The sequence below is a fragment of the Nerophis ophidion genome, linkage group LG26 (genome assembly GCF_033978795.1).
Source record: "Nerophis ophidion isolate RoL-2023_Sa linkage group LG26, RoL_Noph_v1.0, whole genome shotgun sequence".
NCBI classification, from domain to species: domain Eukaryota; kingdom Metazoa; phylum Chordata; class Actinopteri; order Syngnathiformes; family Syngnathidae; genus Nerophis; species Nerophis ophidion.
Window position 1 is genome coordinate 2,911,749 of NC_084636.1, and position 20,493 is coordinate 2,932,241.

Genomic DNA, 20,493 nt, shown 5'->3' on the forward strand with positions numbered 1-20,493 from the left:
CCATCGTTTCCACACATTTGTATTTGTTAAAATAAAATAAATACTTCAAAATCTGCTTGACTTATGGTTTTAAAGCAAGTTATCCATCACTATAAAAAGGACAATAAATATTACTATACAATTACTTAGTTTTTTACAGCATATTCAATCGAAAACTGTAAATTTCAAAAAACTCTTCACTATAAAATGTTGCCGACTACGTTGCCTTTTTTTTTTTTTTTTACTGTAAAACCTACGGTTGTTGTTACTGTAAATTCGGGTTGTCCCGATCCGATATTTGGATCGGATCGGCCGCCGATATTTGCCAAAAAATGCGTATCTGCAAGGCATGGGAAAATGCATATCCAGATCGTTTTTAAAAAAACTTCGGTCCGTGGTTTCCAACGCACCGATTTAAATAATACATTCCACTCTTCTGCTGCTCCCTACACTCCGTTCTGAATTTTCCAGCACACCTTCAAAACATTCACAGGTCTGCATTCTAACCATTCAGACGGCCGTGTGAATTAAAAGTTACGGTAAAAATGTCAGCTGTGTGGGATAATTTTACCCTACAAAACGAAAAAGATGAAGAGGTGGAGTGCAAAACATGCCACAATAAAGTCAAGCGTGGTGGTAAAGTTGTATGACATTTTAATGACTCTTGCGAGTGAGAGGCTTTTTAGCACTCATCATAGATGAGGACAGGAGCAGGCTGACACCTGAGCATCTTCAAGTGCTCGTCTTTGTTAGAAAGAATCTCCCCATTATGCTTGGACTTCAATAGTTTGCCCCAGTCAGGGGGGGGCAAACAATTGAAGGGAGTGTGTAGATATTTTTTTTTAAGTTTACACTTGTTCAAGAATAAGTATTGATGCTGAGTTATAGACATTTTATCCTACTCAGGTTGTTTGTGTGTTTCGCTTTTTTTTAATAATGTTTACAGCATTATTTGCAGTTTATACTGTTCACTTTTTTACTGTTTAATGATGCCATTTATGTTTGTCATGTATAATTTTTGATATATTGTGTTCATCCTTGAATACCAACTATTGTGTATTATTCAAACTCACTTAATTCAGCTGGCTAGTTGTTATCAAGAGTAGTAAAATCCTTTCCAACATGAATCTGACAACTAAGTAGGCTAAATAACTTTAAACTTTAATACATGCTCAGATAGGCCAGTATCGGCATCGGATCGGAAGTGCAAAAACCTGGATCGGGACATCCCTACTGTAAATGGAAGTTAATTTAGGGCAAAAAACTGGCAGCTAAGTAGCCAGAGATAAACAGTGGTAGTGTTTTTCTGTTTACAGTACAAAATACCTTAAGTTCTACAGTAAGATTGTGGCAACTAAGCTGCCAGTATTTTAACGTAAAATAACTGTGGTACCATTTTGAAATGGTAAATAAACAGTGGGTACTGTTTTCAATCTACTGTAATAAAATGTTTAAACAAATCTGTAGATTTTGCTTTTCAAAAATGCTGACCAGAATATTAATGGGAAATAAACAGATTATTTTTTTATGGCGGGTGTAAAAAAAAATATTCAATAATAAAACGCAAGGGCAAATTCATCAGTAGTTCACTGTTAAAATCGGCCCTCTGATGGCAGCCTTAACTGCCAATGTGGGCAGTGTGATGGTTTCTCTGAGCAATCACCGCGATGAGCAGTGTTATGGTTTCTCTGAGCACTCACCGCGACGGGCAGTGTGATGGTTTCTCTGAGCAATCACCGCGATGAGCAGTGTTATGGTTTCTCTGAGCAATCACCGCGACGAGCAGTGTGATGGCTTCTCTGAGCAATCACCGCGATGAGCAGTGTGATGGTTTCTCTGAGCAATCACCGCGACGAGCAGTGTGATGGCTTCTCTGAGCAATCACCGCAATGAGCAGTGTGATTATTTCTCTGCGCACTAACGCGATGGGCAGTGTGATGGTTTCTCTGAGCAATCACCGTGATGGGCAGTGTGATGGTTTCTCTGAGCAATCACCGCGATGGGCAGTGTGATGGTTTCTCTGAGAACTTACCGCGATGGGCAGTGTGCTGGTTTCTCTGAGCACTCACCGCGATGGGCAGTGTGATGGTTTCTCTGAGCAATCACTGCGATGGGCAGTGTGATGGTTTCTCTGAGAACTTACCGCGATGGGCAGTGTGCTGGTTTCTCTGAGCACTCACCGCGATGGGCAGTGTGATGGTTTCTCTGAGCACTCACCGCGATGGGCATGTTGGACTGAGCCGACCTCTGCTGCCACGTGACAAACAGGTTCTCGATCTTCATCTGCTTCTCCAGTTCTGCCACACGAAGAAAAAAAGTGTCAGACGATGAGGAGCTCTGTGTCTTTGTGTAACGTGCGGATCATGGCAAACACCAGAAAACGTTACTAAATATAAAAAAGTGTTGATCAGTGCTTTAGCCAAGCGGTGTCCAAACTACGGCATCTTCAATTTGACCCATGGGCTGGCAGGAGTTCAATAAACAATAGTGAGAGGCACTATATTCATGTCATATACAAGTAGCCAGGGGTCTCTTTGTCGCCATATGGTAGCCAACAAAATTATCTCAACTATTAATTGAACTTGCAAGCTAAACAGCACAGCATCAACTTATATGACCCAATCCAAACAACCTTCGCTAGTCATACTGCAGAAAAAGAAAATCAACAAACATGTTCACACACACAACACAACCGGCTCATTGAACTTTGTGTAATGTAATGTAATGTAATGTAAATTACACCAATTTAAATTCATTACAAAGAATAATGGCGAAAATGCAAAACACTCTCTCCACACTTATCCATGTTTGCTACAATTTAGCTGCTTGATATTTCTGATTGTATAAAAAAAACTTTCAATCAATCAATCAAAGTTTATTTATATAGCCCTAAATCACAAATGTCTCAAAGGACTGCACAAATCATTACGACTACGACATCCTCGGAAGAACCCACAAAAGGGCAAGGAAAACTCACACCCAGTGGGCAGGGAGAATTCACATCCAGTGGGACGCCAGTGACAATGCTGACTATGAGAAACCTTGGAGAGGACCTCAGATGTGGGCAATCCCCCCCCTCTAGGGGACAGACTTTAGGAATGTTGTCATGTAAACACGGTAGAAGTTGTACTTTCACATATGCTTAATATCCAATTATATATACACATGCATGTATATATGTGCATGTATATATATATATATATATATAAATATATATACAGTATATACATATATGTATATATACATATTTATATACATACACACACATGCATATGTATATATACACATGCATATATACATATATATACACACACATATATATTTATACATAGATACATTGTATATACATACACACATTATATATATATATATATATATATATATATATATATACATACACACACATTACAGATATATTTATACATATACACATGATATGTATATACATACATACACCGCATACGCATATGTGGGCCACCCACCCCTCTCATTGTCATCATTGTCACTGTCACCGACGTCCCCTATGTGGGCCTACCGAGGATGTCGCTGTGGTTTGTGCAGCCCTTTGAGATACTTGTGATTTGGGGCTATATAAATAAACATTGATTGATTGATTTAATACTAACACATGTCATATATATACAAGAATATGTATATAATATACAAACATTTATACACACACAAATATATACACACACACACACACATATATAAATGTTTTTGTATATATATATGTATATAGACTGTATATATATACATACACACACATATGCATATAAGTGTGTATATATATACAATATATATTCATACATAGACACAAATACATACACATCATATACACAAATATATACGCATATATAATATACAAACATTTATAAACATTATATATATATATTCATACACAGTGTATATATACACATTTTTTGTGTATGTATATATATATATACATACACAAGAGTATACACATGTGTGTATACACTTTTGTGTATATGTACTGTATATATGTATGTGTATATATATATATATATATATATATATATATATATATATATATGTATGTATATATATATATACGCACACACCTACATACATACATATATGTATATATATATATACACACACACACACACACACATATATATACATATACACATACACACACATTTATAAATATACACATACACACACACATACATATATATATATATACAGTGCCCTCCATAATTATTGGCACCCCTGGTTGAGATGTGTTTTTTAGCTTCCAATTATTTTATTTTTTTTCTAAATAATATGGGACCTTAATGGAAAAAAAGAGAAAAATCCAACCTTCAATACAAGTGCATTTATTCAGTGGGGAAAAAATCCCACATAAAGAAATAATTATTTGACATCAAATAATGTGTGTCACAATTATTAGCACCCCTGGTGTTAATATTTTGTACAACCCCCTTTTGCCAACAAAACAGCACCTAATCTTCTCCTATAATGTTTCACAAGATGGGCAAAGACAGAAAGAGGGATTTTCAGCCATTCCTCTTTGCAGAATCTCTCTAAATCATCCAGAGACCTGGGTCCTCTCCTCTGTACTCTCCTTTTCAGCTCACCCCACAGGTTCTCAATGGGGTTGAGGTCAGGGGACTGAGATGGCCATGGGAGGAGCTTGATTTTGTGTCTGGTGAACCATTTCTGTGTAGATTTGGCCATATGTTTAGGGTCATTGTCTTGCTGAAAGACCCAGTGACGACCCAGCTTCAGCTTTCGGGCAGAGGGCAACAGATTTTGATTTAAAATGTCCTGGTATTTCAAAGCATTCATGATGCCATGCACCCTAACAAGGTTCCCAGGGCCTTTGGAAGTGAAACAGCCCCACAGCATCACTGACCCACCCCCATACTTCACAGTGGGTATGAGGTGCTTTTCAGCATGCGCATCTTTCGTGGTACGCCAGACCCACTTAGAGTGTTTGTTGCCAAAAAGCTCAATCTTGGTCTCATCTGACCAAAGCACACGGTCCCAGTTGAAGCCCCAATACCGTTTGGCGAACTCCAGACGCTTGCGTTTATGATTGTGAGTGAGGAAAGGTTTTCTCCGTGCATGCCTCCCAAACAGCTTGTTGGCGTGTAGACAGCGCCTGATGGTTGATTTGGAGACTTTGTGACCCCAGGATGCTACCATTTGTTGTAATTCTGTAACAGTGAGCTTTGGAGATCTTTTGATTTCTCTTACCATCCTCCTCACTGTGCGTGGTGGCAAAATAAACTTGGGTCCTCGTCCAGGCTTATTTACCACTGTTCCAGTTGTTTTGAACTTCTTAATTATTCCTCTCACAGTGGATATGGGCAGCTGCAGTTGAGTGGCAATCTTCTTGTAGCCTCTGCCTGACCTGTGAAGGTCGACGCACATCTGCCTCACTTGTATGCTGTGTTCCTTTGTCTTTCCCATGTTTAAGAGTGGATAAGAGAAATGGCCTCGGTGTCACGTCATATTTATACCCCAGGGAAACAGGAAGTGATGAATTACTAATTAAATGTTCTTACGTACTCTGGTAAACTTTGTAAACTACTGTAGAAATGACAGAAATGCTTCAATTATATTTATTTCCTGGGAATTGTTAAGGGTGCCAATAATTGTGGAACAGGTGATTTAATGAAAAATAATTATTTTTTAGTCAGGGATTTTTTTATTTTCTTACAATTCATTTGAGTTGAAGGCTACATTTTCCTACAATTTTCAGTGTGACAGTATTCTTCTGCAATAAACACTGAATTTATTTTAAGGCTTTTAACACATCTCAACCAGGGGTGCCAATAATTATGGAGGGCACTGTATATATATATATACTGTATATGCACACACACTTATATATATATATATATATATATATATATACACACACACATTTTTTTGTATGTATATGTATGTATGTATATAGACTGTATACATATACACACACATATGCATATAAGTGTGTATATTTATACAGTATATATTCCTACATATACACAAATACATACACATCATATATACAAATATATACGCATATATAATATACAAACATTTATACACATTATATATATATATATATAAATATATATATATATATTCATACACAGTATATATACACATTTTTTGTGTATGTATATATATATATATATATACATACATATATATATATATACATATACAAGTTTATACACACGTGTGTATACACCTTTGTGTATATGTATATATATATATGTATATATATATATATGTATGTATGTATGTATATATATATATATATATATATATATACGCACACACATACATACATATATGTATATATATATATACATACATACACATACACACACATTTATAAATATACACATACACACACACACATTATTATATACACACACACGTGTGCGTGCACTCACGCACACACACACGCACACACACACACACACACGTGCACGCACACACTCAGTGAAAAAGTTAGGACACCCCCGCTCTAACCTCTCCTCTCGGCCACTTTGATCTCCAGGAGCTGTCCTCCATGTCGGGCCACAGCGTCGCCGTCCATCAGGGCTCGGATGGTGCACACGTCCCTCAGAGCCTCGTCGAAGGGCAGCAGCTCGGAGGGAAAGTGGAGAGGAGCCAGACTTCGGCCCGATCCCGACAGCCTGCCTTGCTCCTTGCTGAGCCGCGGAGGAACGGGGCTCCGCAGCAGCGTGTCGGGCTCCATGGCCGGCCCCAGGAAAGGGTTGGGATCCTGGAGAGGAGGAAGATGCAACATTTACAGCCTCCTATCTGATTTGGATTGGGAGGTGTCACCTTCAAGTAAAACTAATTAGTTTTTTTCAAAGAACTCAAAAACACAATCTCGGTAGACATTTCGTGTGAATGCTGAGGAGCCAAAGCTGACCTGAAGTGCTAAATTATTTTTTAACACTTTAAAGAGTAGGACCCTTTTGGATCTCCAATCATTTTAGTGTGATTTGTTTTTAATTAAAATCAATGGTGTTATGAATTATTGACCTTTTTAATGCTCCAATTATTATATAATCTCAAATATTCCACTTCAAAAAATATATTGCATATTTGTGTTTTTTTCCATCAAAAAACAGGGTTTTCTTTGACAAAAAGAGCATCCAACTTAAATCTTTAAAATCATTATATTGACAGATGGACCTAATGTTGATCTGGGGATTTAAAACTTGAATAAGGGAATAAGCGGTAGCAAATGGATGGATGGAATACTGAATAATGACACATTTTTAATATTTTTTTGACCAAAACCCTTTGGGTTCCCCGGAGACCTAAATATATATTGGTTTTTAAAATGAAAAAATGTCAAAATGGCCCCCAGCTTGCTTTGATTTTTTTAGTGTGCGGCCCTCAGTGGATAAAGTTTGGACACCCCAGGTCTACGGAAACTTTAAGATTGGTGATTGCTCGTTGTCTTCAATGTTTACGAAATGATAGCATGTTAATGTCAGCATGCATCGAGTGCTAAAATATACTCACAATAGTCCTCCAATGATAACGCTACTTGGAAGATCAGTTAAAAAAGGCAAATATGGGTCCCGCTTTTTGACTTGTGTAGTTTGCCCGTGTTAAAGTTAAAGTAGCACTGATTGTCTCACACACACACACACACACACACACACACACACACACACACACACACACACACACACACACACACACATTGAGTGTGGGGAAATCTGTCCCATGCATTTGATCCAGGGGTCGAATAGTGAGGGGAGCAGTGAGCAGCATTAATGATAATTTATGGTGATTTAACCCCCATTTCCAAGCCTTGATGCTGAGTGCCATGCGTGGGAATAATGGCTCCCATTTTTTTAGTCTTCGGTATGACTCGGCCGGGGTTCGAACTCACGACCTACCCATGTCAGGGCGGACACTCTAACCACTAGTCCACTGAGCAGGTTTTAGTTGAGAGGGCCCCCGTTGTGGTGGACACGCCCACACGCTCCATGGTGACTTTGAGCTCCCTGAGCTGCGGTCCTGCTGGGGGCGGGCGTGCTCAGCGGAGCAGCTGAGGGGGCCGGCGTGCCCCCGAGTGGTGGAGGCGCTCAGACCGGTCTCCCTTATGCACGCCGTCACGGCCTGACAGACGAAGGCCGGTTCAGGCAAATTTTCTGCCGCTCTGACTCTGCTTGCTGTCCTTGCTCATTAGCCGTGATGTCATCGCGGGGGAAGGCAAAAGACAACTTTTACGCTATTCTTTCGCTTTTGCTTTGTCGATGTCCGCAGGGGGGGGGGACATGGGGGGGGGGGGGGCACTTAAAGGGCAATGGCTGGAAGATGCTGCTCCAATAAATCTCAACATGTTGAGGAACTTACACGTGATCCTAGGAGTCATGTAACTTGGTCCCTGACATCCATCCATCCATCCCTTTTCTACCGCTTGTCCCTTTTGGGGGTGCGGGGGGTGCTGGAGCCTATCTCAGCTGCATTCGGGCAGAAGGCAGCGTACACCCTGGACAAGTCGCCACCTCATCACAGAGCCAACACAGATAGACAGACAACATTCACACACTAGGGACCATTTAGTGTTGCCAATCAACCTATACTCAGGTGCATGTCTTTGGAGGTGGGAGGGGCCTATCCCCAGGTGCATGTCTTTGGAGGTGGGAGGGGCCTATCCCCAGGTGCATGTCTTTGGAGGTGGGAGGGGCCTATCCCCAGGTGCATGTCTCTGGAAGTGGGAGGGGCCTATCCCCAGGTGCATGTCTTTGGAAGTGGGAGGGGCCTATCCCCAGGTGCATGTCTTTGGAGGTGGGAGGGGCCTACCCCCAGGTGCATGTCTTTGGAAGTGGGAGGGGCCTATCCCCAGGTGCATGTCTTTGGAGGTGGGAGGGGCCTATCCCCAGGTGCATGTCTTTGGAGGTGGGAGGGGCCTATCCCCAGGTGCATGTCTCTGGAAGTGGGATGGGCCTATCCCCAAGTGCATGTCTCTGGAGGTGGGAGAGGCCTATTCCGAGGTGCATGTCTCTGGAAGTGGGAGGGGCCTATCCCCAAGTGCATGTCTCTGGAGGTGGGAGGGGCCTATCCCCAGGTGCATGTCTCTGGAGGTGGGAGGGGCCTATCCCCAAGTGCATGTCTTTGGAGGTGGGAGGGGCCTATCCCCAGGTGCATGTCTTTGGAGGTGGGAGGGGCCAATCCCCAGGTGCATGTCTTTGGAGGTGGGAGGGGCCATACCTCCAGGTGCATGTCTCTGGAGGTGGGAGGGGCCTATCCCCAGGTGCATGTCTCTGGAGGTGGGGGGGGGCCTATCCCCAGGTGCATGTCTTTGGAAGTGGGAGGGCTTATTCACAGGTGCATGTCTTTGGAGGTGGGAAGGGCCTATCCCCAGGTGCATGTCTTTGGAGGTGGGAGGGGCCATACCTCCAGGTGCATGTCTTTGGAGGTGGGAGGGGCCTATCCCCAGGTGCATGTCTTTGGAGGTGGGAGGGGCCATACCTCCAGGTGCATGTCTTTGGAGGTGGGAGGGGCCATACCTCCAGGTGCATGTCTCTGGAGGTGGGAGGGGCCTATTCACAGGTGCATGTCTCTGGAGGTGGGGGGGGGCCTATCCCCAGGTGCATGTCTTTGGAAGTGGGAGGGCTTATTCACAGGTGCATGTCTTTGGAGGTGGGAAGGGCCTATCCCCAGGTGCATGTCTTTGGAGGTGGGAGGGGCCATACCTCCAGGTGCATGTCTTTGGAGGTGGGAGGGGCCATACCTCCAGGTGCATGTCTCTGGAGGTGGGAGGGGCCTATTCCCAGGTGCATGTCTCTGGAGGTGGGGGGGGCCTATCCCCAGGTGCATGTCTTTGGAAGTGGGAGGGCTTATTCACAGGTGCATGTCTTTGGAGGTAGGAGGGGCCTGTCCTCAGGTGCATGTCTTTGGAGGTGGGAGGGGCCATACCTCCAGGTGCTTGTCTCTGGAGGTGGGAGGGGCCTGGAAGGGCCATACCTCCAGGTGCATGTCTCTGGAGGTGGGAGGGGCCTATCCCCAGGTGCATGTCTCTGGAGGTGGGGGGGGCCTATCCTCAGGTGCATGTCTTTGGAAGTGGGAGGGCTTATTCACAGGTGCATGTCTCTGGAGGTGGGAGGGGCCTATCCTCAGGTGCATGTCTCTGGAGGTGGGAGGGGCCTATCCCCAGGTGCATGTCTTTGGAGATGGGAGGGGCCATACCTCCAGGTGCATGTCTCTGGAGGTGGGAGGGGCCTATCCCCAGGTGCATGTCTTTGGAGATGGGAGGGGCCATACATCCAGGTGCATGTCTCTGGAGGTGGGAGGGCTTATTCACAGGTGCATGTCTTTGCAGGTGGGAGGGGCCATACAAACTCCCCGCGGAATTAGCTAATTTTACCAAATTGGTAATTAACACATGTTTTTTTTTTTTTTTGCCAATTTTGAATGCGTACACCCCAGAATCATATAACTTGGTATTAGGCCGATGCTAACTTATTTTTGCCAATCTTGCCGCCGTACACCTCAGGGGCATAACTTCTTACGTGAAACTTGCTAACAGTTAGCATGATAATGCTAGCTTCTTTTTATTTATTTTTTTAGCTAATTTTGCATGCATACGCTCATGCTAACTTTTTTTTTGCCAATTTTACCGCCGTACACCTCAGTCAAAACTTAGGACGTGACATTTGCTAACTGTTAGCATGCTAATGCTAACTGCTTTTTTTTTTTAGCTAATTTGACATGTGTACATCTCAAGTCATAACTTGTTACCTGTTAGCATGCTAATGCTAGCTTTTTTTTAAAGTTAATTTTGCATGCATACGCTCATGCTAACTTTTTTTTTTGGCAATTTTACCGCCATACACCTCAGTCATAGCTTGGTATGTGACATTTGCTAACTGTTAGCATGCTAATGCTAAATGCTTTTTTTTAGCTAATTTGACATGTGTACATCTCAGAGTCATAACTTGTTACCTGTTAGCATGCTAATGTTAGCTTTTTAAAGTTAATTTTGCATGCATGCGCTCATGCTAACTCATATTAACTTTTTTTTAGCCAATTTTACCGCCGTACACCTCAGTCATAACTTGGTACGTGACATTTGCTAACTGTTAGCATTCTAATGCTAACTGCTTTTTTTTTGCTTTTTTTTAGCTAATTTGACATGTGTACATCTCAGAGTCATAACTTGTTACCTGTTAGCATGCTAATGCTAGCTTTTTTAAAGCTAATTTGGCATGTGTACACCTCAGAGTCATATAACTTGGTATTTGACAAATGCTAACTTTTATTTGCCAATTTTACCGGCATATACCTCAGAGTTAGAACTTAGTACATTAAGTATGCTAACTGTAATCATGCTAGCCTTTTTGTTGGCCAATTTTAGCACCGTACACCTCATGAGTCATATCCTGGTACACTGGACACTAGCTTTTTTGCTCATTTTGCAGGCATAAACCTCAGCATCAAATAATTTGTTACATGACAAAAGTTACCGGTTAGCATGCTAACAACAGTATTATGCTATCTTTTTTAAAGCTAATTTTCTAGGTGCACACCTCAGTCATATTGGGGTACTTGGTGCATGCTAGTGTTAGCATGATAGCATTTTAAACAGGTACACACAGAGTAACATACCTCAGTATTTTGCGCATGTTACACATAGCATTTTAACATGCTAATATTAGCATGCTAGCTTTTTAGCCTATTTTGCCGGCATACACCTCAGCATGACATATTTAGTTCTATGACCAATGTTACATGTTAGCATGCTAACAATAGGATGCTAACTTTTTTTTAAAAAGCTAATTTTCTATTCTCACACCTCAGTCATATTTGGGTAGTTGATGCATGCTAGGGTTGGCATGATAGCATTTTAAACAGGTATGTACAGAATAAAGTATTTTGGTGCATGTGACAGTTAGCATTTTAGCATGCTAATATTAGCATGCTAGCTTTTTATTAAGCCTATTTTGCCAGCACACACACCTTAGCATGAAATATTTTGTTATATGACAAATGTTACCTGTTAGCATGCTAACAATAGGATGATAGTTTTTTTTTAAGCTTATTTTCTATGTACACACCTCAGTCATATTTGGGTACTTGATGCATGCTAACGTTGGCATGATAGCATTTTTAACAAGTACGCACGGAATAATGTATTTTGGTACTTGGTGCATGTGACAGTTAGCATTTTAGCATGCTAATATTAGCATGTTAGCTTTTTTGCCTATTTAGCAGGTATACACCTCAGAGTGTTGACATTGTACTGTTGACATTTGCTACCTGTTAGCATGCAAACAATAAGATGCTAACATTTTTTTTTAAAGCTAAATTTTCTATCCACACACCTCAGTCATATTTGGGTACTTGATGCATGCTAGGGTTGGCATGATAGCATTTTAAACAGGTATGTACGGAACGATGTATTTTGGTGCATGTGACAGATAGCATTTTAGCATGCTAATATTAGCATGCTACCTTTTTTTAGCCTATTTTTCAGGCATACACCTCAGCATGAAATATTTTGTTATATGAAAAAATGCTACCTGTTAGCATGTTAACAATAGGATGCTAAGCGTTTTTTATTTTTTTTTACGTATTTTCTATCTACACACCTCAGTCATAATGGGGTACTTGATGCATGCTAGCGTTGGCATGATAGCATTTTAAACACGTACGCACAGAATAAAGTATTTTGGTGCATGTGACAGTTAACATTTTTGCATGCTAATATTAGCATGCTAGCTTTTTTTTTTGCCTATTTTGTAGGCATACATCCTAGCATGATATATTCTGTTACATGACAAATGTTACCTGTTAGCATGCTAACAATAAGATGCTATATTAAAGCTTATTTTCTATGTACACACCTCAGTCATAATGGGGTACTTGATGCATGCTAGCGTTGGCATGATAGCATTTTAAACAGGTACGCACAGAAAAGTATTTTGGTGCATGTGACAGTTAGCATTTTAGCATGCTAGAATTTTTTTTCTGTGCCTATTTTGCAGGTATACACCTCAGCATGATATATTCTGTTATATGACAAATGTTACCTGTTAGCATGCTAACAGGATGCTATTTTAAAGCTTATTTTCTATGTACACACCTCAGTCATAATGGGGTACTTGATGCATGCTAGCGTTGGCATGATAGCATTTTAAACAGGTATGCACAGAATAAAGTATTTGGGTGCATGTGACAGTTAGCATTTTAGCATGCTAATATTAGCATGCTAGCTTTTTTTTTTTGCCTATTTTGTAGGCATACACCTCAGCATGATATATTCTGTTACATGACAAATGTTACCTGTTAGCATGCTAACAATAGGATGCTATTTTAAAGCTTATTTTCTACCCACACACCTCAGTCATAATGGGGTACTTGATGCATGCTAGCGTTGGCATAACATTTTAAACAGGTATGTACAGAACGATGTATTTTGGTGCATGTGACAGTTAGCATTTTAGCATGATAATATTAGCATGCTAGCTTTTTTTTTGCCTATTTTGCAGGCATACACCTCAGCATGAAATATTTTGTTGTATGAAAAAATGCTACCTGTTAGCATGTTACCAAAAGGATGCTAACTTTTTTTTTAAAGCTAATTTTATATCCACACACCTCAGTCATATCAGGGTACTTGATGCATGCTAGGGTTGGCATGATAGCATTTTAAACAGGTACACACAGAATAATGTATTTTGGTGCATGTGACAGTTAGCATTTTAGCATGCTAATTTTAGCATGCTACCTTTTTTTTAGCCTATTTTGCAGGCATACACCTCAGCATGAAATATTTTGTTATATGACAAATGCTACCTGTTAGCATGCCAACAAAAGGATGTTAGTTTTTTTTAAAAAAATCTAATTTTCTATCTACACACCTCAGTCATTTTGGGGTACTTGATGCATGCTAGCGTTGGCATGATAGCATTTTAAACAGGTACGCACAGAATAATGTATTTTGGTGCTTGGCGCATGTGACAGTTAGCATTTTAGCATGCTAATATTAGCATGTTAGCTTTTTTTTGCCTATTTAGCAGGTAAACACATTAGGGTGTTGACATTGTACTGTTGACATTTGCTACCTGTTGCCATGCTAACAATGGGATGCTAACTTTTTTGTTAAAGCTAGATTTCTATCCACATACCTCAGCCATATCGGGGTACTTGATGCATGCTAGCGTTGGCACGATAGCATTTTAAACAGGTGTGCACAGAATAATGTATTTTGGTACTTGGCGCATGTGACAGTTAGCATGCTAATATTAGCATGTTAGCTTTTTCACCTATATAATGCTAACATGTAACAGTATAGAAACACAGAGAGTTGAAGCAAATATTCTGCGCGCTGCAAAATGATTTGATTGAAGAACTTGGCGGCTACAACTCCAAAAGGAAGGAGGTTTGACTTCCTGGGGACACAACAGCTGCATGCCAGGGGCCCGGGGACCCGCAGCAGTAAACCCAGATGCCGGGCTGACAGGCTGCTTCCACCTGAACTAGCAGTGAGCAGCGAGCAGATGGCAGGCGGGTGACAGTGTAAAGATGTCCTACCCGCTTGGAGTCCACGTGGTGCAGGGGGGCGTCAGAGAAGCAGTGGTGGTGGAAGAGGCCCATCTTCTGGCTGAGCAGGCAGTGGACCACGTGGGCCCTGGCGTTCTGCCACTTCACCAGTCGCACCAGCTCGCCGCCCAGGGAGGCCCCCAGCTCCGCCGACCAGTTGTAGCTGTACAGCGTCACCTGCTGGACAAAGCCTGTCAGGTGGGGGTCGCGAGGACGCTCCCCGCATGCTTAATCACGCACCTTTTTGTCCTGGATGCTGATGAGCAGGAACCTCTGTCGGGGCGCCGCTGACCCGGCGGGGCCCGGGGCCGAGCCGTCGCCCTGCTGCTCCGAGGCCTCGAAGCGCTGGAAGCCCTTGTGAGCTGCACACAGCGAGAAGGCCCAGGAAGGTGGGATGAAGCAACGCGGGCGGGGCGGGGAAGGGGAAGGGAGGGACGGAGGGGGCAACCTTTCACTTCCGACTAAGGTTGCAAAGGGGTGGGAAGTTTCTGCTACATTTCTGGTACATTTCCGGAAATGTACCACGGGAAGTTAAGCTTGGGGAGTTTGGAAATGATGACCATTTTTGAGTATTCAAAGTTGGACACCGTCCATAGGAATTAATGGGAATATATGGGAATTAATGGGAATATACGGGAATATAAGGGAATTAATTGGAATATATGGGAATTGGAGTATATACAGGAATTAATCGGATTATATGGGAAATAATGGGAATATATGGGAAATAATGGGAATATATGGGAATTAATGGGAATATATAAAAATTAATTGAAATGTATACAGGAATAATGGGAATATACGGAAATTAATGGGAATATATGTGAATTAATGGGAATATATGTGAATTAATGTGAATTAATGGGAATATATGTCAATGGGAATATATGTGAATTAATGGGAATATATGTGAATTAATGTGCATATATGTGAATTAATGGGAATTAATGGGAATACATGCGAATTAATGGGAATATATGTGAATTAATGTGAATTAATGGGAATATATGTCAATGGGAATATATGTGAATTAATGGGAATATATGCGAATTAATGTGCATATATGTGAATTAATGGGAATATATGTGAATTAATGTGCATATATGTGAATTAATGTGCATATATGTGAATTAATGTGCATATATGTGAATTAATGTGCATATATGTGAATTAATGGGAATATATGTGAATTAATGTGCATATATGTGAATTAATGGGAATATATGTGAATTAATGGGAATACATGCAAATTAATGGGAATATATGTGAATTAATGTGAATTAATGGGAATATATGTCAATGGGAATATATGTGAATTAATGGGAATATATGCGAATTAATGGGAATATATGGAAATTAATTGGAATATTTATGGGAATTAATGTGCATATATGTGAATTAATGGGAATATATGTGAATTAATGTGCATATATGTGAATTAATGGGAATGTATATGAATTAATATGAATATATGTGAATTAATGGGAATATATATGAATTAATGTGAATTAATGGGAATATATGCGAATTAATGGGAATATATGTGAATTAATAGGAATATATATGAATTAATGTGAATTAATGGGAATATATGCGAATTAATGGGAATATATGTGAATTAATAGGAATATATATGAATTAATGTGAATTAATGGGAATATATGCGAATTAATGGGAATATATGTGAATTAATGTGAATGTATGGAAATTAATTGGAATATTTATGGGAATATATTTGAATTAATGGGAATATATGGGAAATTATGGGAATTAATGGGAATATATGGAAATTGGAATATACAGGGATTAATTGGAATATATGTGAATTAATGAAAATATATGCGAATTAATGGGAATACATGTTAATTGGAATATATGGAAATTAATTGGAATATTTATGGGAATTAATGGGAATATATACGGGAATTAATGATAATATATGTGAATTAATGGGAATATATGGGAATTGATGGGAATATATTTCGGAATTGATGGGAATATATGGGAATTAATGGGAATATATGGAAATTGGAATATATGGGGATTAATTGGAATATATGGGGATTAATTGAAATATATGGGAATTAATGGAATATATACGGGAATTAATGGTAATATATGTGAATTAATGGGAATATATGGGAATTAATGGGAATATATGGAAATTAATTGGAATATATGGGAATTAATTAGAATATATACAATAATTAATACGAATATATATTGGAATTAATGGGAATATATGGGAATTAATGGGAATATATGGACATTATTTAGAATATATGGGAATGAATTGGAATATATACAAGAATTAATGGGAATATAGGCGAATTAATGGGAATGTATGCAAATTAATGGGAATATGTGCAAATTAATGGGAATATATGTGAATTAATGGGAATATACACGGGAATTAATGGTAATATATGTGAATTAATAGGAATATATGGGAATTAATGGGAATATATGCAAATTAATGGGAATATATGCAAATTAATGGGAATATATGCAAATTAATGGGAATATATGCAAATTAATGGGAATATATGGGAATTGATGGGAATATATGGACATTAATTGGAATATATAGGAATGAATTGGAATATATACAAGAATTAAAATATATACAAGAATTAAAATATATACAAGAATTAATGAGAATATATGGGAATTGCTGGGAATATATAGGAATTAAATGGAATATACAGTATACAAGAATTAATGGGATTATATGGGAATTGTCATTTCTGTATTATTATTTATTTCGTTAACTGCTTCCTTGCCATCATATTTGTACATATCCTATTTGCTGATGTTGCTCTATTGTTGTTATTGTCGTCTCTCTGTTTTATCTTCCTCTTGTCCCCACTATTTGCTCCCGCTATCTTCCTTTTTTCCTCTTTCCATCCCCTCCTGCTCCGGCCCGGCTGCACCAAATAATAAAATAAATACATTTAATAAAGTCAAATACATACAAGGCAAGAAGAGAAGAATCCCACACTTCTCTTTAGTAAAGTAAATGTGAAGAGCCGATATGTGCATCTACATCAACTATATGGTTTGCCTGAGAAGCTGGGAGTATATGGGAATGAAATCAATGTTTAGTCCCATTCATTTTGCATTAATTCCCGTTAATTCTCATTAATTCCCATATAGTCTTGTTAATTCCCATGGAAAGTTTCCAACTTTGAATATTCCCAGAATTTTGCAACCCTAATTGCGACGGGACACAAAAAGTGAAAAGTAAAAACTCACGTGTGAACCTGTTCATGCTTTCCTCCTGGGAAGTGTGGTCTGCGTCCGACAGGAGACGCACACGCAGGACAGACGGCCGACATGGACAGAGAGAGGACGAGGCGCAACACAAACTGATGTTAAAAGCACACAGGTGTGTTGAAGAGGAACTGCACAACCTTCTCTATCACTCACAGACAAGATATTTCATCTTCACACCGAGAAACTATCTGGCTTTTGGCAAATATGGGCTCTTTTGGAATTTGATGCCTGCAACAAGTTTCAAAAAAGCTGGCACAAGTGGCAAAAAAGACAAAAAAATGTTGAGGAATGCTCATCAAACACTTATTAGGACTATCCCACAGGTGAACAGGCTAATTGTGAACAGGTGAGTGCCATGATTGGGTATAAAAGCAGCTTCCATGAAATGCTCACTCGTTCACAAACAAGGACAGGGCGAAGGTCACCACTTTGTCAACAAATGCCTGAGCAAATTGTTTAAGGACAATATTTCTCAAGCAGCTATTGCAAGGAATTTACGCTCCGTTATATCATCAAAAGGTTACGAAAAACTGGAGAAATCACTGCATGTAAGCCATGATATTCCAGACATTCAATCCCTCAGGCGGTACTGCATTAAAAAGCGGCGTCAGTGTGTAAAGGATATCACCACATGTGCTCGGGAACATTTCAGAAAACCGGTGTCTGTAACCACAGCACATTGCTACATCTGTAAGTGCAATTTAAAAATCTACAACGCAAAGCCAAAGCTATTTATCAACAACACCCAGAAATGCCGCCGGCTTTGCTGGACCCATCTTAGATGGACTGAACATTTCAGAAAACCAGTGTCTGTAACCACAGTACATTGCTACATCTGCAAGTGCAATTTAAAAATCCACAACGCAAAGCCAAAGCTATTTATCAACAACACCCAGAAACGCCGCCGGCTTCGCTGGACCCGAGCTCATCTTAGATGGACTGAACATTTCAGAAAACCAGTGTCTGTAACCACAGTAGATTGCTACATCTGTAAGTGCAATTTAAAAATCCACAACGCAAAGCCAAAGCTATTTATCAACAACACCCAGAAACGCCGCCGGCTTCGCTGGACCCAAGCTCATCTTAGATGGACTGATACAAATTGGAAAAGTGTTCTGTGGTCTCACGAGTCCACATTTCAAATTAAATTTGGAAACTGTGGATGTCGTGTCTTCCGGACCAAAGAGGAAAATAACATTCTGGATTATTCTAGGCACAAAGTTAAAAAGGCAGCATGTGTGATGGTATGGGGGTGTATTAGTGCCCAAGGCATGGGTAACTTACACATCTGTGAAGGTACCATTAATGCTGAAAGGTACATACAGCTTTTGGAGCAACATATCAACGTTATCATGGACGCCCCTGCTTATTTCAGCAAGACAATGCCAAGCCACGTGTTACAACAGCGTGGCTTCGTAGTAAAAGAGTGCGGGTACTAGACTGGCCTGCCTGTAGTCCAGACATTGAAAATGTGTGAAGGCCAAAATATGAGGCAGGAGACTGTTGAAAAACTTAAGCTGTACATCAAGCAAGAATGGGAAAGAATTCCACTTCAAAAATGTGTCTCCTCAGTTCCCAAACCTGCACTGAGTGTTGTTCAAAGGAAAGGCCATGAAACACACTGGTAAAAATGCCTTTTTTGCAATGTGTTGCTGACATTACATTCTAACTTCATGATTATTTGCAAAAACATAAAACTTTCTCAGTATGAACATGAACTATCTTGTCTTTGCAGTCTATTCAATTGAATATAAGTTAAAAAGGATTTGTTGTATTCTATTTTTATTTACCTTTTACACAACCTGACTACTTCACTGCTTTTGGCTTTTGCATAAATCTCTCTAAAAATCCTCCACAAACATGCTGTAAGTAGCGTGTATATGTGATGTAGTATCAGTCACATTCATAACAACATGTAACATTTATGTTTTTTGCTCATTTTAAGCACACGACGGCGAATATAACAAAAACTATTTTGGGGGAAAAGTATGACCCAGCACCTTATATTTTTTAGCCTAAATATGAGGAGGATGAGCTCAGTTTATTTTATTTTATTTTTATGTGTTTATTTATTTAAAGACAATTTTATGTGACATTATCGTTTCTTTTTTTGATATCAGAGTGATCCCTAGAAGTGTACAGCTTATGGACAGCGACAAAAATATAATAAAAATAAAATATACATCGTCATATAATATACAAAATTCAGTAGAATCCATCCATCCATCATCTTCCGCTTATCCGAGGTCGGGTCGCGGGGGCAACAGCCTAAGCAGGGAAGCCCAGACTTCCCTCTCCCCAGCCACTTCGTCTAGCTCTTCCCGGGGGATCCCGAGGCGTTCCCAGGCCAGCCGGGAGACATAGTCTTCCCAACGTGTCCTGGGTCTTCCCCGTGGCCTCCTACCGGTTGGACGTGCCCTAAACACCTCCCTAGGGAGGCGTTCGGGTGGCATCCTGACCAGATGCCCGAACCACCTCATCTGGCTCCTCTCCATGTGGAGGAGCAGCGGCTTTACTTTGAGTTCCTCCCGGATGACAGAGCTTCTCACCCTATCTCTAAGGGAGAGACCCAAACTCATTTGGGCCGCTTGTACCCGTGATCTTATCCTTTCGGTCATGACCCAAAGCTCATGACCATAGGTGAGGATGGGAACGTAGATCGACCGGTAAATTGAGAGCTTTGCCTTGCGGCTC

At 40.3% G+C, this 20,493-nt stretch overlaps 1 protein-coding gene across 1 annotated transcript in view; it reads right to left on the bottom strand.

Annotated features, from left to right (window-relative positions):
• Window positions 1-20,493, bottom strand: part of szt2 (SZT2 subunit of KICSTOR complex) — a 222,500-nt gene that overhangs the window by 40,887 nt on the left and 161,120 nt on the right. Inside the window, exons 56-60 of the mRNA XM_061887771.1 lie at window positions 17,779-17,817; window positions 14,764-14,885; window positions 14,515-14,700; window positions 6,478-6,733; window positions 2,197-2,276 (exon numbers count right to left, since the gene is read on the bottom strand). Of these exons, the coding sequence (XP_061743755.1) occupies window positions 2,197-2,276; window positions 6,478-6,733; window positions 14,515-14,700; window positions 14,764-14,885; window positions 17,779-17,817 (683 nt within the window). The remainder of the gene's footprint in view (window positions 1-2,196; window positions 2,277-6,477; window positions 6,734-14,514; window positions 14,701-14,763; window positions 14,886-17,778; window positions 17,818-20,493) is intronic.